Source organism: Martes martes (assembly GCF_963455335.1).
Source record: "Martes martes genome assembly, chromosome: 13".
In the NCBI taxonomy this organism is placed as follows: domain Eukaryota; kingdom Metazoa; phylum Chordata; class Mammalia; order Carnivora; family Mustelidae; genus Martes; species Martes martes.
The window spans coordinates 52,332,767-52,356,900 of NC_137901.1; the positions used below are offsets into that span (position 1 = coordinate 52,332,767).

Below are 24,134 nucleotides of genomic sequence, written 5' to 3' on the forward strand. Positions count from 1 at the left end.
TTAATATCTAAAACATGTAAAGAACTTGTACAACTCAACATTTTAAAAAATCTGATTAAAAAACGGGCAGAGGAACTGAACAGACATTTTTCCCAATAAGACACAGAGATGGCCAAGAAACACATGGAAAGATGCTCAGCAGCATTAATCATCAGGAAAATGCAAATCAAAACCACAATGAGATGACTGTTTTTTATACTTGTCAGAATGGCTAGAATCAAAAAGACAAGAAAAAACAAGTATTGATGAGGATATAGAAAAAAAAAATCTTTGCACATTGTTAGTGGGAATGCAAGTTGGTGCAGCCACTGTGGAAAACAGTATGGGGACACCTCAGAAAATTAAAAATAGAAAATCCAATGGAATACTATGCAGCCATCAAAAAATGAAATCTTGCCATTTGCAATGACATAGATGGAACTAGAGGGTATAATGCTAAGCAAAATAAGTCGATCAGAGAAAGACAATTATCTATGATCTCTCTGGTGAGGAATTTGAGGGGGGGGCACAGGGTCGTGGGGGATAGAGAGGGAAAAATGAAACAAGATGGGATAGGGAGGGAGACAAACCATAAGAGACTCTTAATCTCAATAAACAAACTGAGGGTTACTGGGCGGTAAGGGGAGGGATAGGGTGGCTGTGTTATTGACATTTTGGTGAGAGTATGTGCTATGGTGAGAGCTGTGAATTGTGTAAGACTGATAAGTCATAAACCTGTACCCCTGAAGAAAATGATATATGTTTATAAAAAATTAAAAATAAATAAAAATTTTAAAAAATAGAAATATCATATGATTCTAGTAATTCCACTATTGGGTATTTAACCCAAATAAAATGAAAATACTAATTCAAAAAGATAATATGCACCCCATGTTTACTGCAGTATTATTTACAATAACCAAGATATGAAAGCAACCCAAGCATCCATTGGTAGATGAATGGATAAAAAACATGCCATATATATACATATATATATATATATATATATATTCCTTTGTATGTATGTATGTGTCTGTGTGTATACATATATATAATGGAATATCACTCAATGATAAAAAAGGATAAGATCTTGCCATTTACAACATGGGCACAACAAGAAGGCATTATGCTAAGTAAAATAAGTCAGACAAAGACATATTCCATGTGATTCCACTTAATGTAGAATCTAATATAAAAAACAAAACAAACAAAAACAAAAAACAGACCTATAAACATAAAGAACAATCTGATGGTTGCCAGAGGTGAGGGGGGTGGGAGGATAGGCAAAATGGGTGAAGGGGAGTGGAAGATACAGGCTTCCCATTATGGAATGAATAAGTTATGGGAATGATGTTTATAGCATAGGGAATACAATTAGTAGTACTGTAACAGTGTCATATGGTAACAAATGATAGCTACACTTGTAGTGAGCAGGGCATAATGTATAGACTTGTTGAGTCACTATGTTGTATACCTGAAACAAATGTAGAATGGTGTGTCAACTATACTTCAATAAAAAATTCAGTATCCAATAAAACTATCACTCAAAACTGAAGGCAAGGTAAAGATACTCCCAGACAAATAAAAACTGAGAGAATTCATTGCTAGCAGACCTGCCTTACAAGAAATGCAAAGCAAATCCCTTAAGGTATAAAGGAAATGACACCAGACAGAAATTCGAATCCACACAAAAAAGTGAAGAGCACCACAAAGTAAATGATTGGGTAAATAAATATATTTCTATTCTTTTAGATTCCTTGAAAGATATAAGATTGCATAAAACAATAGTCAACACAGTACATGGTTGGGTTTATAATATATATAATTGTAATATATATGACAATAGCACAAAACACAGGGGAGGAAATGAAACCATATTGAAACAAAGTTTCTATTTCTACCAGTAACAAATTAGCATAAATGTAAAGTAGAATGGGTAAGTTAATATGTGTATTGTAATTTCTAAAGCAATTCCTTTAAAAAAAAACACAAAAAATATAGTTAAGAAACAAAGAAATTAAATGGTACGCTAAAAATACTTATTTTACACAATCAGGGCAATAAAGGAGGAACAAATGAACAAAGGATATGAGATATACCAAAAAACCCACAAAAGTACCAAATGTAAGTCCAGCCATTTTGGTAATTTTATTAAATGTAAAGGGATTAAAGAAGGAACAGCAGAGGTTGTCAGAATGGATTTTTAAAAGTCCAAATATATGCTGCTAGGAAAGTCACACCATAAATTCAAAGACACATACGGGTACCTGGCTGGCTCAGTTAGTGAAGCAGGTCATTTGATCTTGGGATTATGAGTTTAAGCCCCACCTTGGTCGCAGAGATTACTTAAAAATCATAGCTTTGGGGCACCTGGGTGGCTCAGTGGGTTAAGCCTCTGCCTTCAGCTCAGGTCATGATCTCAGGGTCCTCAGATCAAGCCCCACATCAGACTTTCTGCTTGGCCGGGAGCCTGCTTCCCCCTCTCTCTCTGCCTGCCTCTCTGCCTACTTGTGATCTCTCTCTCTGTCAAATAAATAAATAAAATCTTAAAAAAAAATCATAGCTTTAAAAAAATTCAAAGACACACATGTGCTAAAGTAAAAGAATGAAAAAGATATACTGTGCAAATGACAAACACAAGGAGCCAGAATAGCTATATTAATATTAAAAAATGCACTTTAAACCAAAATATTACTAGGGGCAGAGAGAAACATTTCATAATGATAAGAGGGTCAATTCCTCAGAAAAGTATGACAATTACAAATGTATATGCACCTACAAACAGAGTCCTAAAATACATGAAGCAAAAAGTGACATAATTGAAAGAAAAAACAGAAAAGAGTAAAAAGACTGGAGACTTAAATAATCTAGTCTCAATAACTGACAGAACTGACAAAATTTAGCAAGGATGTAGGTGTCTTAAATAACACTATCAATCAACTTGACCTAATGAACTTTCTAGAATACTTTACCCAATGGCAACAAAGTACATATTCTTTTCGACATTCTTCAGGACAATTCATACGCTATCTCACAGAACAATCTCAATCAATTTAAATGGATTTAAGTTATACAAAATTTATTATCTGACAGCAGAAGAACTAAATAAGAGTCTAAGGCAGAAAGGAATCTAGAAAATCCTCAAGTATCAAGAGACTAACAACATACTTCTAAATAACTCACTGGTGGTGAGAAAAGAAATCATAGTGGAAGTAGAAGGTATGAACTACATGAAAACAAAAAAACACAACATATCAAAATATAGGGGATACAGCAAAGCAGTGGCTAGAGGAAAGTTTGTAACTTTAAGTGTCTATCTTAGAAAAGAAGAAAGTTCTCAAATTAATAGCTTGAGCACTGTAAGAAGTTAGAAAAAAGATTAAACTAAACATGAAACAAAGAGAAGGGAGATATAATAAAGATTATAGAAGAAATCAGTGAAATAGAAAAAAAAGAACAGCAAATGAAATCAGTGAAACAAAGTTTGGTTCATTGGAAAGATCAAGAAAATTGACAAATCTTTCACTAGACTAACCATGAAAAAAGAGAAAAGACACAATTACCAAAGTCAAGAATGAAAGAGGAAACATCAATACAACCCTACAGAAATTTAAGTGGCTCACAAGTAAACATGGTAGATGCATTTATATCAAGAAATTCAATCACTTAAATGAAATAGACAAATTCCTACAAAGACTCAAATTACCAAAACAAGCTTGAGAAGAAATTAAAATTCTGTACAGACCAATAGTAATAAATTGAAAAGTTGAATTAGTAACTTAAATCTTTGCACAATTAAATGGCCTCACTGATGAATTCCATCAAACATTAAAAGAAGAAATACCAGTTGCATCTTAATTTCTTCCAGAGAAGAGAAGGAAACACTTCCCAACTTATTCTATAAGGCCAGTATTACCTGATATCAAAACCAAACAAAGACGTTATAATAAAACATCAGACCAATATCCCTCATGAACAGAAATCCTTCACACAATATTAGCAAACTGAATCCAGCAACATATATAATATAAAACTAAGTGGAGTTTATCCCAGGAATGCAAGGTTGATTTACCATTTGAAAATCAATTCATGTAGTATACCATACTAATAGAATAAAGAACAAAATCACATTATCATCTCAATAGATGACAGTATTTGACAAAATTCAGCATTCCTTCATGTTAAAAACTCTCAACAAACCAGGAATATTCCTCAATGCAATAAAGGCCATCTATGAAAAACTATAGCTAGTATCAGATTTAATAGTTAAAAAAAATAAATAAATGCTTTCTTCCTGAGATTGGGAATAAGGGTATGATATTTGCTCTTGCACTTCTATTCAACATTGTATAAGCTTCCAACCAGGGCAGTTAAAAACAAAAACAAAAACAAAAACAAAAACTGGAAGGAAGAAGTCTATCTTCAGTTGTTGCTGAGAGAATCCTGTATGTAGAAAATCCTAAGAAATACAATTACACACAAAAATGCTAGTAGTAATAAATTAGTTCAGCAAGGTTGCAAGATACAAAATCAAAACATAAAAATTAATTATATTTCTATGTACTAACAATGAACAGTGCAAAAATACAATTAAGACAACAACTGTATTCATAATAGTACCAAACATATAAAATATTTAGGAATAACTTTGACAAAGAAGTATAAAACTTATATTTGAAAATTATAAAACATTATTATGATAATGGTGAAAAAAGTCTAAATAAATAAATATTCCATATTCATGGACTGAAAGACTTGACAGTATTATTAAGATGGCACATTTTTCAAAGCTGTTCTATAGTTTCAACATGATTAACACAATCCCAGCAAATGTTTTTCTTTGTAGAAATTGACAAGGTGACCTTAAAATTTATATAGAAATATGAAGGAACACACAGGCAAAAGATTTTTTGTAAAAGAGAAACTAAGTTTGAAGTCTTATATTCACCAATTTCAAAATTTTTTCTAAGCAACAGTAATTAAACCCATGTGATACTGATGTAAGGGCAGGCATATAGGTCAGTGGAACAGAACTGAGAGAAAAAAAAAAAAACCTTTCTATTTATGATCAACTAATTTTTTATAAAGGTGCTAAAGAATTAAAGGGGGAAAGAAAGTCTTTTCAACAAATGATGCTGAAACAATTGTACATCCATATGTGAAAGGATGAATTTAGAACTTTACTCAATATTACACACATAACTTAATTAAAAATGGATCTGATTTCTATATGTAAAAGCTAATATTTTAAAACTCTTAGAAGATAAAGAGAGGGGTGCCTGGGTGGCTCAACTGGTTAAATATCTACCTTCAGCTCAGATCCTTGAAAGACACTGTTAAGAGAATGAAAAGAATGAGAAAAAATTTTGCAAATATATATCTAAACAAGGACTTGTATATAAAATACTTAAATAATTCTGATAACTCAACAATAAGCAGAAATAATCCAACTAAAAGATAAGCAAAAGATTTGAACAGGCATTTCACCGAAGAAGATATACAAATGGCTGATGAGCATATAAAAAGATTGTCAATATCATGAGTTATTAAGTGCAATTTAAAACCCCATTACAGGGGCGCCTGGGTGCCTCAGTGGGTTAAAGCCTCTGCCTTCAGCTCAGGTCATGATCCCGGGGTCCTGGGATCGAGCCCCACATAGGGTGCTCTGCTCAGCAGGGAGCCTGCTTCCACCTCTCTCTCTCTGCCTGCCCCTCTGCCTACTTGTGATCTTTGTCTGTCAAATAAATAAATAAAATCTTAAAAAAAAATACCCACTACATACCCACAAAAATGGCTATAATAAATAAGACAGAAAATAACAAATGTGGATAAACTGAAATCTTCATACATTGCTATGGGAATGTAAAACAGTAAAGTCACTTGGGAAAAAGCAGTTGAATAGTTTCTCAAAAAGTAAAACATCAACTTAGCATGAAATCCAGCCGATATTTTAGAAGGTGCAGGAGAAAGGTTAACTCAAAAATAGCCTTTCGATCTGTGTTATATGTTAGAGTAGCACTGAAATTTTCACAGGTTTATTTTTTAACTTTCTTTAACCATTTGATTTATTCAACAGAGTCTAGAAACAGATTTATTCTGATTCTGCTGTCTGCAAAATACTATGTCTAAGGCTGGACAGAGATATGAAGATATATTAAAGACCCTTGCTTTCTGAGAGCTTTACAATTTAGTAGGGGAATAAAAGCTACCAGGAGTGACGTGTTGTACAATGTCAATCAAGGAAAAAAGCACAGAAGGACAGAGGAAGGCAGGCAGAGAAGCAGAAAGACTAGTGAAAACAAAAGTTGAGTCCACAGGCTTGAAAGACGATTTCTATCTGGGGTTATCAGGGACTCCTTTTTGGAAGAGCTGGACATTTAAAGATGGGTAGGTCATCCTAGGATGACACAGTGGTAGGTACAAAAGCTTAAAAATAAAAACTCAATTTTTATTGCTGACTTAGGTATGTGTCGTCATTCGGCTAACTGCGTGGTCACAAAAGAGCTGGACTCATTTTTTTTATTTTTCCAAGAGTTTCCCTTTAAAACTGCATCTTCATATATGTTTACAACCTAGTGCTGTTGCATATAAACAAAGTGCTCAACTGTTTACCAGAAGAAAGGAAGAGGCAGTGGTTTTAGTGAACTATGGGTCAGCTTCTAGAAAACCGTCCTTCTTGGCTGTCTTTGCTCATCTAGTCAGCCACTCCTGGGGGTTTCTCGCATCTGAAGTTTCATCTCTTTCATCTTCAGGACCCCCTGGAGGGTCAGGAAGAAGCACTTGAAGTTTGCCAGCTCTTTTTTCATTTCCACTTTTCCATCAGCCGCATTTTTCCCTCTTGCAAAACTTAAAAGACAATACTTTCTTTGGGGTTTTATGAAAAGGTTGTTTTGTATCTACTTCTGATTTAGAGCAACTTCATTCTGTGATCCTCCTTTGATATGGGTATCATGTCAGGCTCAACACTTTTCTACTGACCTTTCAATTCTCCTGTTTCCCAATCTCAACACTTGTGGAGGTTTCGAGAGAACATCAAAGTTAGCAGATAAGTAGGAGGCTTTGAGTCCTTTCTTTTTTGCTAATATACCTTGCAGAAAAAGCTTCTTATAAGATATAAACATGAACTTAGTTTGATCAATATCACTCTTGAAATTTACTGACATGTAGTGTCATAATAAACAACCATCCTTGGGGTTTTCTTTGTTTTTGCAATATTTGCCTTACACTTATCCTTTTTCCCCCTCTCCATTTCACTCTCAGCCATAGAAATATCTCCTTTTTAGTTTTTAAAAAATGTTTAGTTACTTAAATAGGAATATAACCACATTTTTTTCTATATATTGCTTTATTTTTCCACTATTTAAATTTCCACTGATAAGTAACATTTTGTCTTCTTTTTGGTAACTTTCCACAGATAATGCATAGCCATGATCTAAAAGCAAGTACCATGGGGGTCTCAACCACTTCTCAACACAAATGTAGAACAATCACGGGTTCTAGAAAAGGCACAGGAGTAAAACACTGCGAGATTTAAATCTTTTATGGTTCTTATCTACATATACCCTTCAGGTTTTATCCATTTCTGACTATTCTAGCAATTTTTAAGCAGGAGTGAAAGGGTTTACTCCTTACTTCCTTAATTCTGTATTATGCAAGATGCTTGGAGATAGTATCAGGAGATGCCTTATAAAGCCTAAATCTGCAAACTAAAAATTATCCGTGACTTTTTAAGGTTAGTCTTACTAACTTATTTACAAGACAGCCAAGAAACCCACATCCCACTCCACTTTGAGGATGGTCCCTGGGGTGGCATGGAAGTTACCTTCCTCATTTGTGACGCTCCTGCTTTCTCTTGCTTCATCTAGAAAGGCTGCTATGGAAAAGGTCAAGCCTGTTGCAACGGTTCCTGTGGGCTTCCAGAGTTCACAGACTGGTGGGAAGCTCAGTTACACCTCGCTGCCCAACCAGCCAGGAACAGAGCTAATATTTCATATCAGAGCCTGGGAGGTACCACTTTGCCCTTCTTCCACCTTTGGCTGACTCCTTCTGTTCCTACTTTACATGCCTTCCTTCCTACAGGATGGTTCACCTGTCCGGGGAAGATGAATGCCATTCTGGAAGTATCTTGTATCACCTAAACTTGAATTTAACCTGTAAAAGAGCCCATCAAATAATATTTTTGGGAAATAAAGCACTGGTAGCAGAGAGTGAACCACATCTTTCCTGGCCTCAATGTAAGTATCTGTGAAAGGAAGGGCTTGAGTTAGATGAGCTTTTGATCTCTTCCTGCTTCACCCATTTCACTTCCATGGATCTACAAACTGCTGTTTATATAAAGCTGGTATTATCAGGGGTGATACTTCTAGTTCTCTCTATCCATCCAGGCCACATGTTTAAAGCAGTGAGAGTAAGGACAGGAGACTGACACATGGTGAGGGCTACTCTCCTTGGACTCAGGATATGTCTTCGGGATTCAGAGCATACATAACTGCCTTTTAAAGAAGCAATTGGCAATAAACTTGGGGGGGTAGTATTTCTATTTCTTGGGGGAGAAAAGTAACTGGCTTTTCTGCTTTCACTGGATTTTCCTCTGGCCTATTGATTTTTGTAACCCAGAAACCGTGGTGCTTTTTCCTTGTACATAATAGTTAAACTTTTATTTAGAAAAGAGGCCATAAGACTCTTTTCAAAGGAGAAAAGATAAGAATACACAACCTGGATGTATCAGTAACTTTCTAAACAAACGTCATTCCCCACAACAGTCTGTGGTTCAGTAATTTTTTGTAATTCAGATTCAGCTACTTGATTCTACAGGTGGACTCAAATCCCCATACAATTATGGTTATTTCAGGTGCTTTTCTTCTTCAGTACCATAAAAAACACTAACAATGGGACAAGCTACTTTGTTGGATCTTGGGGAATGGAGAATAAGCATATGGTTTTACCATCATCATATTACCTAAAGAGAATCTCAGAAAATTCACTGTATGCAGAATATCTACATGGATCTTTTCGCAGCCGCAAACCTATGTGGCTATGGGAGCGGAAAAGCCCTATGGAAAAAAATCTGGTGGAATTCAGAATTCAGCATTAACTAACAGACCACCATATCTGTCCTGACTGCCCATCTGCTCCTGCCTGGACTACAGCATTCGCCTCCTACCTGGGAAACCTTCTTCTGCTTGTGCGCCAGTCTTTTCTCCACACAGCAGCCACACTGATCCTGTTACAACTTAAGTCAGCTCATGTCATTCCTCTGCCCGAAACTTTGTCACAACTTGTTCCCTCTAATTTAGAATAAAAAGTTCTTACATTGGCCCATGATGTACCTATATGGTTGTCCTTGCCCTTTCTGTCATCTTCACCTACTCTTTCCCTCACTCCTCCCTTCCCTCAGTGGCCTAGATCCTGCTCCTTGCTGAAAGGCCTTGCAGTGGCTATTCCTGGTGCCTGGTGCAACTTTCCCCCGGATAACTCCCTCCGCTACTTCATGTCTTTGCTCAGAGATCACCTTCTCGAAGGGGCCTGCCTACCCTATTTAAAATTCTGACTTGCACCCGTGCCCCACATACCTGATCCCTCTTAGCCTATTCTATTTTTTATTGCTTCCATGACATCTATTACCTTCTAGCATGATATAAAATTTAATGTCTTTTTCATTATGTTTATTGTTTATGGCCAGCCCCTCCATGCTAGAATATATGCTCCATGAGGGCAGGAACTTTTGTCAGTTTTGTTCAGCAATTTATCCCAAGCACCTAGTGCAGTGCTTAGCACACAGGAGGCACTCAGTAAATATTTGTTGAATGAACAATACCTAAACTTCAATGACTGTTCCACATGTGCCAGCTATTACACTAAGTACCTTATGTCATTATTTCTTTTAGACTTCACAACATGAGGGATGAACTCTTTCCCCACTTCATGAAGAAACTGAGAGGTTAACTAGCTTCAGAAGTCACAAGCCTAACTGCAAGGAAGCACAGGCCTGTTTGACCCCAAAGACTATCCACTTTGCATTATAACATCTGGAAATGAATACGTAGAAAGTGGATTCTAGTCTGATGCCAACAGCTGAGGTCAAGATACAAAAATGTCCACAGGCAGTAGATTTCTTTGGTAACATCTTTTGAAACCACACTAGGGTGGGAAATGGAGCAAGTTTTCAGGTCCCCCTCAGTTTCTGCTATAATTCGACCCACCAATAAGAGATGAGGGTTTCTGTGTTTAGTGGTCTCTATCTTTAGCACTATTATTTTCTCTCTGAATTGGAATTGTTTTGAGCATTAGCGTGTTCTTTGCAAACTATAACAATAGTTTCAAAAGTGGTCATTATCTGGGTAACAACCGAGGGGAGTTGATCAATGTGATATGAGCGTAGGTGAGAACACAAAGTAATGTTGGGCAGAATGCCCCAGGCAAGTCACTCATGTCTCAATTTTCTCCACACCGGTGACTTCTATAGTCCCTGGCAAGTCACTATGTCTCATTCTAAGTGACAAGTGAAACAGTCTGTGAGGTTCCAGGTTTGGCATTCGTGAATGCTCCTAGGATCACCTGTTCCCTACTCTGAATCTTAGTTATTTTGGTGCTCAATAGCTTCTCCAGAAAGAGGGCAAATAAAAGGAAATATAACAAAAAACTATATATTGATGCTTCAAGAAAAATCTGGTGGCCAGGAGGTCATGGGGAGTTAGACAATTATAACTGTTGCTGGGTAAAGGATGTAAAGGATGGGGGGCTTGGGATAGGATAGGGGTTCAAATCATTATTCTACCACTTTGTAGTGCAAGAGAGAAAAGTTATTTAATCAATTTGCTTTATTTGATCTCTATTTTCTCATTTTTAATTTGGGGGCATAATTTAATTTTCATTTTCTCATTTCTCAATTTGGTCTCTAATTTTCTCATTTTAAAAAATGGGGACATAATTTCAACCTCTCAGGGTTATTGTAAGAATACAGTGGTATAGAGGGTGCTATGCTGAGTTGCATCATATGGGCTGAATGTCAATCTCTTTAGAATCAAGCAATTAAATATCTACCATTTCTACGAAGTGTTGAGGAACAACTCTAAATCCCTCCATCATCCAAGAACAATGCTGTGTTGTCTCTGCTTTTTTAAAGTTATTCATTTCTATCAAGTATAAAAAAATATTTCACTTATTATTTCCACTTAATGTATGATCCAGCTTACTCAAAACGAAGGAAGGAACCCTGATACTCATAATACCACACCCCCTGTAAACATCTGCCTCATTTAATCCTAATTTCGTATAATATTGGCATTAAGTCAGGCCACACACGGGGTTGTCTAATGTTTGTATGTTGACTTTCCAGCACAGTGGTTCTGACTTTTGTTGAGTCACAGGGTTCCCTGAGAATCTGGTGAAAGCTACCATCTTTCACAGCAAAAACAAATTCTCAACTGTGCCTAATTTTGCACATAATTTCAGATCACCTAAGACCCTCCATTCATTGATAGAAGTTAAGAATCATTGCCTAATGGTAGTTATGAGTGCCATTTCTCCTTTAATCTCTGATAGTATTTATGGATTACTAGCATAAACAATAATCTTGTGTCATTTTGTCTTCCTGAACTACTTTAATTTAGTGTTTTTTTTCCTCACTGTGACTAAGAATAAAGGCATTTAGAATAAGCCTTCCAGGATTTATTTTATAACCCTTGGCTCAGAATTCAGTTGGTAACTGATCTGTGCTTACAACCACATTGACACTGAACAGGCCATTGTTCTTAAGACCTACTGAGGTCAGCCAAGCCCTGAGCACATATAAATCTCCATAGTTTCCACTTTACTACTGGACATCTAACTACAAAGCAGAGGCTAAAAATAGATCAAGCCTAGTGTTTTCATACATTACATAGAATAGCATTTCTAAACCTAGGGGTTTTAATCAACACTTTTCATAATCCAAAGAGAGATGTTTTATTTAGCAGGGAAATGATATTCCATTTGAGAGAGCAAAAACACAGCCTAAAGGAATTCTGAAGATTTTGAAATGTTCAAAGAATATTATCTGCACCTGTTAGCTCTAGGTCTAAAAAAAAAAAAACTAAAACAACCCCAGGATTAGGTTGATTTTCTTTTCCTTTACATTGCATTACACAAAGGAAAAAATATTGGTATTTTCTTCCCTCTCTTGTTTCGAGGTCAACATTTCTAGGTCAACATGTTTCTACCAAGAAGTTTGAGCTCCTCAAACATTAAGCCATTAATGAATAGCTACCAAGTTACCTACCTACATAAATATAGACATTGAAGGAAAGAACATGATGGGAAACTGAGTATAGAAAAATGATTACAGTTCCATTTCCTGTAAAAACCTTACTTTTGAGGCTTTTTAAAGCTGAAATGGCTAAGTCTTCAAAAGATAACACAGAGCAAATGTTTTCTGAACAAAATATAAAAGTACTCAAAAGTTTAATTACTAATGTTTAATATAATATATCCCATTATAAATAAATATGAGTATTACACATGTGGTTAAAAGATTTTGTTTAAAATTAAAATAATTTGGGGCACCTGGGTGTCTCAGTCATTAAGTGTCTGCCTTTGGCTCAGGTCATGATCACAGTATCCTGGGATCAAGTCCCGCATAGGGCTCTCTGCTCAGTGGGAAGCCTGCTTCTCCCTCTTCCACTCTCCCTGCTTGTATTCCCTCTCTCACTATCTCTTTCTGTGTCAAATAAATAAAATCTTTTTTAAAATAATTAAATTAAATTAATTTAACATAAAATTTAGCAATAGAGTTGAAGAAGTAAAAATGTCTTTAAAATACAAATGCATAAAACCTTATAGATTCTTTAGCCCTGGGGAAATGAAGGAAGTACACAAGCAGTTACATTAACATCTTCTATAGACTCAGCACAGACAGTTCATGAAAATGGATATTTAAAATATAATCCTCCTCTATTAAAAGACAGCTGCTTTCCTAAACGGGGTTCTTAATGTTCTATGGAACATTCTTCAGAACAAAATGATGCTGTCACATACACATGGTGTTAATTCCTCCCAACTTTCCTTTGGAAGGCAGTTCATTTAAAGCAAGTGCTAAAAGAAATTAATTCACCTTACTGACAATATTTCCATATTTACAGCCAAGACCAAGTCCTGGTGAATATCCCATGAAAGTGAGATGGCAAAATGATCCTGTTCCATTTTAAATGGAATTTCATAACGTGGCCATCAGACATTCCAGGCAAACCCCAGCAGACCCTGGTTCTGTTACTGAACAGAGCACAAGCTCCCAGGAGGTCCCTGTCAGTACCCAAGAAACAACAGCCATAGATCAGGTGCTGCTTAAACCCAACATGGATTCAGGAATTTCTGCCTTCAGAAACTACCTTCATTTCTACTCATACACACCACTGCATTATTCCCTCAATAACTTCTTTAACTTCCAGAAAGAAACCCTTTTCTAGTTGTCCTAACAGATATTTTGTGGACTTAAATTTTGTAAGACTTAAAATTATATTATGTTGATAACTAAAAAAATGCAATCTACGCCAGATGCTTTGGAGAGGCGGAATGGAGGCAGCAGGTGGTTATTTACTGTCTATCCCAGAAATGTTTACATTTTCAAGTTCAGCAATTCCTTCTGCGGACTATAGATAGATTTTTAATAAAATCACATGAATCTTGCAAGTGTTTTTTAATCCCCATGAAACATTTCATTCTGGATACCCAGAAAATAAAAACTGGCTTGGGCTGAGAAAGTAAGCATCTGCCTAGCATTCATCAGGCTGGAACAACAGACAGAGAAGTCAATGGCAAAGTTCATAGGAAACGTTTCTCCCAGGGATGCTGCTGCTAAAAAGGGTTGTGATAACCTTCTTTGAGAGACTACAGACTCACTGAGAAAATTTCTTCTCTAATATCAAAGATGATCAGTAAGTTTGCTGTTTGAAATTTTATCAGCAAGAATGAGACATTGCCTGGATGACTCCAGTTGCTGTTGACACTGAAGCAGCCGCCTCAGTTCCCAACCCAGGGGCTGAGCTCCACATTAAGGGTTTCTGGATACAATAGTCCTCATTTATCTCAATTTCACTGTTTCCAATAGAAACAGGACCCTGGGTTTGCTTTGCAGACCAGACATGCATGTAAACTCCTAATATAGTAACTCTCTTCCTCTGCTGTGTGGTCTCCCGCATTGCAATGGGTTGATACATCTACTTTTATCAGAATACAGGTTTATTCCTGGTATTCTTAGGCTGACTGAGATAGGGGGGCCTGGTTGTGGAAAATGCTCTAGCTAAAGAAAATATCTGCTGGGGTGCCTGGGTGGCTCAGTGGGTTAAAGCCTCTGCCTTCAGCTCGGGTCATGGTCCTGGGATCCTGGGATTGAGCCCTGCATCGGGCTGTCTGCTCAGCGGGGAGCCTTCTTCCCCCCCTCTCTCTGCCTGCGTCTCTGCCTACTTGTGATCTCCCTCTGTCAAGTAAATAAATAAAATCTTAAAAAAAAAAAAGAAAGAAAGAAAAGAAAATATCTGCTGCCTGCCTGAACAGTGGCTCGAAATTCTAATATTGGCTCTCAGATATCGAAAAAGGAGAACGCATCTCTGCTGTAGTTTGGGTGCCTGTGACCTGTGAATTTTAAATTCTATACTGGCTTCCCATCTAAGTAGAAACATTCTGAGGGCCAGGAAACCTGCTGTGAGTGTTGAAATGATATTTTCTGGCTCTGCTGCTACTGAATGTTGAAATCAATCTGTGGCAAAACTTCTCTGCTTCTAGCAATATCACAGTTGGCAATGAAAGACAGACACGCCAGTGTGATTATGAAGCTCTCTGTGAAACTCAAAAGGTAAAGTGAAACAGGTACACATAAGTCCCAGGTCTCCCAAATACATGGCCTCACTCCACATCTGATTTATTTTTCTTAAGATTTTATTTATTTATTTGAGAGAGAGAATAAGAGAGAGGGAGCAAGGGGAGAAGCAGAGGGAGAGGGACAAGGAGACTCTGCTGAGCACAGTGCCCTACATGGGGCTTGAACTCAGGACCCTGAGTTCATGACCTGAGCCAAAACCAAGAGTCAGGTGGACTGAGCTACTCAGGTCCCCCACTCCACACCTGATTTAAATGTAGGGCTGCCCGACCAAAAAGAAAGGAAAACATGGTGTAGGAGGGCTTTTTGGAGTGTGCCTTTGAGCTAAGGTTGGGAGGCTGCTTTTGACATACCCGTGGGAGTAGCCATAATCGTAGGCTGAGGCTGTCTTCCGACTGGCTGCGAATGCATGGGTGGATTCAGCAGCCCGGGAGGCCTGCTGCTGGTAGGAGGCAGTGGACGCCTGGCTGAAGGCCTCAGATTCCTGGCGGTGCGCTGCAGAGGAGCGGCTGCTGTAGGCCGTCGAGCCGTGGGTGTAGATGGCAGAACTTTTCTTCTCCTCCTGGTACTGGCTCATGGTGCTGCGAAGGTCCCTGTTTCGGTAGCTGCTGTCATAGTGCTGGTGGAGCCTCTGATAAAAGGGCAGAGACATGGTGTGCCCTGGAGGGAACCAGGTGACCTACAAGAAAGCAGCAACTTTTGAGTGAACTACTAAGAAACAAGGTATCTAAATCAATATGTAAAAACAAATAATCTTTTCCAAAGAGCAAATGGAAAGGATGTGAAGGTTAGCTTAACTGGTTACTTAACAAACTTTCTACTTCATAGCCCACATAAGCCCCCTCCCACCCCTGAGCCACCTTCTTGTGTGGGTTTGGTTTTTTGGGTTTTGTTTTGATATCTAGGAGGTCTTTACAAAGTTTCCCTACCCTAGCTATTGTGTTTTTCCTCAGACCTTTCATAATGTGTATTTTAATTTTTCTGGCATTTCATCCCAATAGGGACTTCATCTGGGAAAATATGTAATGATGGAGAGTCTGTGTACAGTCCATGTGGTTTTCATTCAAGAAATAATTACTGAGCACCGACTATGAGCCTGGTACCATTCCAGCACAAGAAATACAGAACTGAACAAAACAAACAAAATCCCTGCTCTGATAACCTTAGATAGAACCTTTTATTCTATTGCAGGTGATGGTCAATAGAGAAAATAAGTAAAATGTAAGGTATAACAGCATGGGCTAAATGCTACAGAGAAAAATAAAGCAGGAAAGGGAGGGAGGATGCAATTTTAAACTGCCTCATCAGGGATGGCTTCTGAGCATCAAAGTGACATCTGGAAAAAAAAAAAGTGACATCTGAGCATGAGAATATCAGAAGAAGAGTGCCCTTGATGGAAGACCATTGCAGACACTAGGGTGTGTGCATGCATGTTGTACTCTAGGCAGTGAAGCTGCAAGGACTGAGCAGGGTGCAGGGTGGATGTATAGGAGATGTTAGGGGTGAGGGAATGGTGTAGGGCCTGATGAACAACTGTAGTGATTTTGTCTTTCACTGCGAAAGAGCTGAAAAACCATCAGAAGGTTCCAATCTGAGACTTATTCTTCCTTATGTATAAAGTATAGACTATTGAGGGAAAAGAATGAAATCCAGGAGACCAATTAGAAGGCTGTTATGGGGGCACCTGACTGGCTCAGTCGGTGGAGTTTGCAACTCCTGATCTCAGGGTTGTGGGTTTGTGTCCCTGAAACAAAGAGGGGTGAGAGATGGTCCTGAGGATTTTCTCCTGAGTAACTGGAAGATCGAAGTTGCTGTTAACTGAGATGGGCAGGAGTGTAAAAAGCAGAGTTAGGGATGAAAGAATGGGAGATGGGTTTGAGATATTCTATAGTTGAGATACCTGCTAGACATCCAAATGGGATGGTAAGTAGGATTCATGACTTTGGAGCGCAGGGTAAAGGTCCAGGATGGACATATACATTCAACAGTCACAAACATATAGATGGTACATAAAGCCAAAAAACAGATGAGAAGTCCTAGGACTGAACACTGGAGTCTGCTTCTTGAATACTGTGTCCACTGACAGAAGTCCATCAGCCACATTGCTAACTTACCTGGATGCAGTAATAGTTTTATGAAAGCCCCTCCCCCAATTTTAATGCTTCTGTGGGTGTTCTGAAATGTTATTTTTAACATTTAAATTACATCTAAACATTTAAGTAAATAAACATAGATTACATTTTAAAATTTAAATATTAAATTTTACAAACAAAATTGTCTGTGAGATAATCAGTTTTTCCAAATCTCTTTTTTGATTATTTTAAATAAGGATTGAATCCTTTTAAACTTGTCATGTTTTTTGTCAAGTTTAAATCTACTTTTTATTTAAACTCTTTTAAAAGCCGGTATGTATTCCCTAGAGAAGAAAATCCAGCAAACTGCACTCCAGAAATATTTATCTTGGGGCTCATGGAAGATATCAGTCTACATGGCATTTCCCAAGAGGAAAAAAATAGCTACTAGCAAGCAACTTTGCTTCAACCCTTAAATAGATTGCTCCTTCTGTTCTAAAACATACAGAATAATTACCATATGTAATGAATTATTAGATAAATTTTGATAAAACAAAAGGATTAGAATATACAAATACAGAAATATGCTAAGCAGTTATAAAGATAATAGGTAAGTTTCTTTAATGATACACAGTACATCATAACATGGCAAATATTATTTAAAGGACATCCAAATAAATAATGAATGACCTTCCTATGCATTATGTTATAAACTAAGTTCATATATGCTAACGTGACTTGAAATGCTGTCATTTTCACAAAATAAAATCTTTAAATATCTTTCCCCAATACTACTTCCTACTCTCTTTATTTCTATTTTCTCCCCCAAATATTTATTTTTCATAGTACTTCATATTGCAGACACATCCATAATGTATTACAAGGGCCTGGCTTTAAGCCATCAGAGATGGTTGTCACCACTCTGACCTCTCAATGAAGGTACAGCTACCTTCTCTTTATCAAGTAAGTGAGGATTATCCTCAACACATGACAGTTAGAGTATGTTGGGAAGAAAGATGATTTGGTTGTCTTCTGTTCCTTTAAGACTCGCATTTCCTTTCTGAACACAATTTGGGAATTTTGGAAGAAATACAAATTCCATGATTGTAATCCTGATATGATACTTTTGTATAGGCATTAGAGGTCAAAGCTGACTAAAGTCATTCACAGAAAATGTTAACTTTAGGTCATTCTGTGGGGATCTATGTTGCCACTGAAATATTATTTAACTATTTCCAAGTTAGAAATATCATAATGCACTCTCACTTATCCACATGGCACTGTCAGAACAAAATCACTGAATTAGAAACTCAGGACTTCAGAGTTAATTTACCTCCTTTTGGTCTGATTTGTAATCAGGGACTATTGTAGGCATATGGAAGATAGAAAACACATTATATCCTGCCACCTCATCCATTCCAGATTTCAACCAAACAACTGAACTATAACTTGGAAAGAGTACTTGGACTCACACTTACAGTTCCATGATCCCCTTATGGTTCCAGGAATAGTAGCTTAACTTAAAAAGAACAGTGTGGATGTGAGAGGAGAGCTGTGCCAGCGAAAACTGGCACCCTGCTGCTTTTGTCTTCCTTCCCAGGGGCTCCCTTTTGCTATTTCTCTGCTCTTCTGACCTGTTTCTGAGAAAACCACTGAACTCACAAGATAGAAAGCAACCACACGCATGCAATGCTGTTAAGCACATCAAACATCAAGTGCATTTTTCTGCCTCAGTGTCACACTTACCCCTGCTCAAAGGAGTGGCGGTGGTGGAAATGCTCTGATGTGGCTGCGGAGCTGGATGGGAGAATGAAAAACCCACAGCGATTGAATCCCAAAAAAAAAAAAAAAAAAAAAAGTGAAGAGGCAGGGCTACAGACAGGACCCGGGGGACCAGTTCAAAAATAATGCATGTGGTCAGGCAGTAGAATGTCAGAGCCACATAGCCAGCCTTTTATGGCCAAGAAGGCAGACAAATATAGCAGCAAATGGGGAGGGGAGTCCTAACGAGAGGAAGAAAGAGGTACTCACAGGTAGCGGTCTGCCTCAGTAATGTAATTACACTAATGCCAGTCAATGGGTCCGCCCTGATTAAACCAAATGTAGGATTTTTATTTGGCTGTAGGAGCTAGTTTCAATCTCTTTATCACTATTTATAAGTGTAATGGAAAAAGTAATTTGTGGTTGAGAACTAAAAATAGGTGTAGTAATCTGACTCCCAAAATGGACTTCATGGAATTTTAATGCCAAGATATGGTTCTGGGTGTGCTGTTCGTAACACATGTACAGTACATTTAAAAGACACAAGGTGAAAAAAGAACTTGAGGTTAACTAAAAGAAAACAAGCTAAAAAATGGGTTACACATGGTGCTAATTTTCGTATGACAATACAGTCACTGTTTCTCTATTATCAGGAAAGTTTTCAAAGTCACAGCTTGTAGCTTGAGTATTTGAATCCCTTTATTCGTTAATTAAAGCCTTTGAGAAGCAACACGTTTTATCTTTCCTAAGGTCGGAGTAGGATCAGTATGTCTAACAGGAGATTCTCTTTCTTTGCTTTTTAGACTATGTAACAAATTAACAGGTGGTATAACCTGGTGGTCAGAGCCTGCATTTTAGAGGCCGACCAGAGCTAGATTCCTGGCCATGGATGGCACTTAGTTGCCATGTAACTTCAAGCAATTAATTTCTCCTTCTTAAGCTTCATTTTCCTTCTCTACAAAATAATATTCAAAGTATGGGAATGCTGTGGAGGTTAAATGCAATAATGCACTTAACCCAGTGACTGCCCCATAATACTCTGTGAACATCAACTATTATTACAGAAATAATTTGAAAACTCATTGTGCAGTTTATACATATTGAGTTGGTTGGTTATGTTCTGACATGATATTACAGCAATATTACCTCAACTGAATACAGATCACTTGTATCTATCAAAATACTGAACACACCCAATATCACAGTCTACTTTATAACTACAGTTAACTACAGTCTACTTGATAACTACAGTTAACATGGAGACACTGTGATGAGCACTTCATCCATACCTTTATATGTACTTTATACATACTTTATACGTACCTCACTTAATTCTCATGGTGCCCTGCAAGCCAGGTATTATTAGCTTCATTAAACAGCCAAAGAAGTCAAGGCTTCAAAAGGCAAAGTCATTTGCCAAAGATCACACAGCTAGTAAATGACAAATGCAATTCATTCAGTCCATATTTGGACACTGAATCCCATGCACTTTTTTTTGGTCACATATTGATGGATCCTCTAGTGACACTTCATTTACAAGAACCTAGATATTTTGAAATGACCTTTAAGCACAACTGAAGTCTCCATTCATAACAAACAGCAGCTTCTGAGCTATGCAAACTGTGCAAAAGAATATACTCCACTTAGTTTGATGCTGTTTCCTGGTAATATTCAACTTGGCATTTCTTCACCTACATATACCTTCTGTGAGTGTGGATATGGACGTTTTAGCTATTTGGAATCCATATGAGAATTTTTGAAGCTTCATGTTCCTCAAGCATCCATTTGTTCTCTAAACATCTAATATAGAATGGTAGTGCTTATGAGTTTTATCCACCACGCATTGTAATGGTTCCCACTGAGCTGTTTCTATATAGGACATGGTAAGTTGTTTCAAATCTTCTCAAAGCAGGAGAGAAAAAAAATAAACAAAAATAAGTTATATAAATCATAATACCAGCTAATATTTAATGACTACTTGCTATATGTCAGAAACTAATCCTAACTGTTTTATAGTACCTTATTTGAACATATACATAAAACATTTTATGGATTATGAAGTCGAGATTTAGAGAGGCTGATATTCTTAATATCACACAACTGTATGTGACAGAAGATTTTAAATGTGACAGAGGATTTAAACTCAGTTTTGTTCTACTCAGAACATAGTCCCCTAGATATCATACTATATTGTCTTTCAACAATTTAAGTGTGTGTCTGTGTGTGTATATAGAGAGAGCTATGTGCCAATGTCCATTAGAAGTAAGAACTGTTACTAAAGAATTTCAGTTTTGCTTCCTGTTTAAAAGACAATTATTAGACCAATAAAATATTTACTGAACTTTTGATCCGTGTTAAGAATACAACATTAGAGAAGTGCACACACACTTGTGGAAGAACTAAAATAGTATCATTATTCACGGACACTCAGGATCCCAGTGAAAGTCAAACAGTTTATTTCAAACAAATATGTAATAAGATTTGACAAAAAAGCATAAGCTAGACCCAGCCTAGTAAACTAAGTGATCTTTCTGCTATAGCATGATCTGGATTCAGCCTTTTCTAACAACATAGTTATCTAAAATACAGCTCTGCAGATCACACACCTACGGTGGTATACTGCACAATTAAACTAAAATTAAAAAAGAAAAATTTAGCTGGATTCATAAAAATCAATTATTGTGATTCAATCATGATTCCCTTATAGATGAACAATCATTGTGTCAATTACTCTGATTTAATCATAATGCCCTTACAGATGTGTGATTATGCTGAAAACTTAATGGAATGCTAACCAACTATTAATTTCAAGTTTCCCAGGAAACCATCTAATGGAAAATACTTTTAAAAAGCATTTAACGTGGGGTGCCTGGGTGGCTCAGTGGGTTAAAAAGCATTTAACGTATAATGTATAACACCCAGTGCTCCATGCAATATGTGCCCTCCTTAATACCCATCACCTTATACATGAACAATGAATTTTGGAACACTAATGATGTACAGTATGGTGACTAACATAATTTAAAAAACCTAAAAACAAATAAATAAGCAAAAAAGCATTTAACTGTAAAATCTGGAAATTAAATACTTGCTTTCAGAATCATATTTTTTTTAAGTAATTTTCAAGTAGATACAGGGGCGCCTGGATGGCTCAGTCAGTTAAGCATCCGACTCTTGGTTTCAGCTCAGGTCATGATCTCAAGGTCACAAAATCGAGCCCTACATCAGGCTCCACACTCAGCATGGAGTCTGCTTGAGATTCTCTCCTTTTCCTTCTCCCTCTCATTGCTTATGCACCTCTCTCTCTCTAAAATAAAGAAATAAAATCTTTTTAAAAAATAAAGTAGATACATTCTCTCTTCAAATTAACATTAATACTCTTGGGGGTGCCTGGCTGGCTCAGGCAGAGAGCATGAGATTCTTGATCTTGGGGTTGTAAGCTGGAGAACTACATTGTGTGTAGACATGACTAAAAATTTTTTTTTGAATTTAAAACTTAAATAAATAGAGTATTAACATTTTTATAAATGTGAAGTGCTGAGTTTCACTAACAGTAGTATATCCTAAAAGCCAAAACAAATATATAAATTATATTAGCCACTTAGTAATTTTCATTTTATAGTAGAAGAGAAAATAGTAGCAAATCATTAGTCTATGTATGAGGGAATAAACAAATCTTCTTTAGAAATGCAATGCAAACGAAACAAAAACTAAATTCCAACTGAAATCAAGAAATTTTTTTAAAGTTGCTGGTAGTAGTTAACAATTATAAAACATGCACCAATAATATGGAAAAAGAGCATGTATTGAAAACCTACTATGTCAGGCACTATGCCATGCCTCAGGGTCCAGGAGTGACTAACTCATGTCCCCAAAGTAGACACTGTGTAGTTGGGTAGACAAATGTGGGTGGTTACTTAAAAATAATTATGGCATCATGACATAAGGTGATATTTGCTACTTTACCCTCCACGGTTCTCCAGCTCTACTCCTTGTCACTTCCCTTCTTGCCTTGTGAAATTCCAAAAACAGGTAATTGCTTGTACCTCCATAAACTCCAGGTATCTACTGCATCAGTTCCCTCATACCTGCTGTTTTCTCTGCTCTCCCTGTCGCTGTACAGCACATGTACATTTCTTCACTTCCTTAACTCTCACTCCTTTAAGCCTTCTTCTCCTAAGGCCATCTCTTCTGGAAGACTTTCTTAATTCCACTAGGATAGGAAGTCTATAAAACTATATTTAATACTTGTGTTTGCTTTTCTGTCTCCTGTACAGTGAATTACTAGAGGGCAGGAGAGGAATCTTTTGTCTAAGTACTCCCACTATCTAGCATAGCTCTTGGCACAAAACAGGCAGGAATAAATAATTGCCAAATAAAGAAAAGGAGGAATGTGGTATAGAAAAAGTCCTCAGGACTAAAGGACTACTTAGAGGTGGAAGCACATAAAAGCAGAGTCATGGTGGCCAACTAACCATTGATTGGGCTGAGGGCAGAAGAATTGCTCGGGAGCTGGTGGATGGGTTCTAGGAGTGGCTAAGTCTCTAAGCCCAGAAGCCTACCTGTGCCTATCGTCCAGTCAAGGGAGCTTTAGATTAGTATTAGAAAGCAAGACCCCAAAGCCCATTTCTTTTCTTTTTTCCTTTCTTCCTTGGCTTCTTTCTTTCTTTCTTTCCTTCTTTCTTTCTTTCTTTTTTTTTTTAAGAATTATTTATTTGAGAGAAAGAGAATGGGTAGGGGGCAGAGGGAGAGAATCTCACGCAGACTCCCTGCTGAACACAGAGCCTGATGCAGGCTCAATTTCACAATGCATGAGATCATGACCCAAGCTGAAATCACAAGTTGGTTGCTTAACTGACTGAGGCACCCAAGCACCCCCAAAGCCCATTTTCTAACATTATTTATATCCACCTAGTTTTCTGTCTGTCCACTCACAAATAGATGTCTAGAGTGATACTCAGCCAATGTCAATAGTAACTCCCAAATAGTGTGGGTTCTTTCTTTTCTTTTTTTTATAATTAGTGTCAAGAACTGTGAACATATACAATGGGATATTATTCAGTATTAAAAAGGAATGAAATCCTGATACATGCTACAACATGGGTGAGCCTTGAAAATGTTATGGTAAGTGAAATCAGACACAAAAGGACAAATACTGCATGAGGTACCTAGCATAGTCAAATTTACAGGGACAGAAAGTAGAATGGTGGTTACCAGGGGCTGTGGGGGAGAGGGAATAGGGAGTTAATATTCAATGGGTAGAATTTCAATATGGGAAGATGCAAAAATTCTGAAGATCGATAGTGATGATATTTGCACAACAATGTGAATAAACACGGAAAAATTAATAAAAGGAAACCTCATTTAGAATGGAGTCAGAAGGCCACAGGGGTTGGGGGGAGAGTTCTCATGCCATTCCAGCTGAGGTCAATTGCAGATCCCCCAGAAGAGATGCACCCTGCAAGCCATAC

The 24,134-nt window shown here is 37.2% G+C and overlaps 1 protein-coding gene across 2 annotated transcripts in view; it reads right to left on the reverse strand.

Moving 5' to 3' along the window:
* The window catches only part of MYOM1 (myomesin 1), a 152,822-nt gene that overhangs the window by 109,714 nt on the left and 18,974 nt on the right, over window positions 1–24,134 (reverse strand). Inside the window, exons 1-2 of one of the 2 annotated variants that reach the window (XM_080820934.1) lie at window positions 18,649–19,053; window positions 15,184–15,509 (exon numbers count right to left, since the gene is read on the reverse strand). In XM_080820934.1, the coding sequence (XP_080677060.1) occupies window positions 15,184–15,482 (299 nt within the window). In that variant the 5' untranslated portion in view covers window positions 15,483–15,509; window positions 18,649–19,053. Of the gene's footprint in view, window positions 1–15,183; window positions 15,510–18,648; window positions 19,054–24,134 lie in introns of those variants that run through there. The other variant, XM_080820935.1, reaches the window with a different exon arrangement.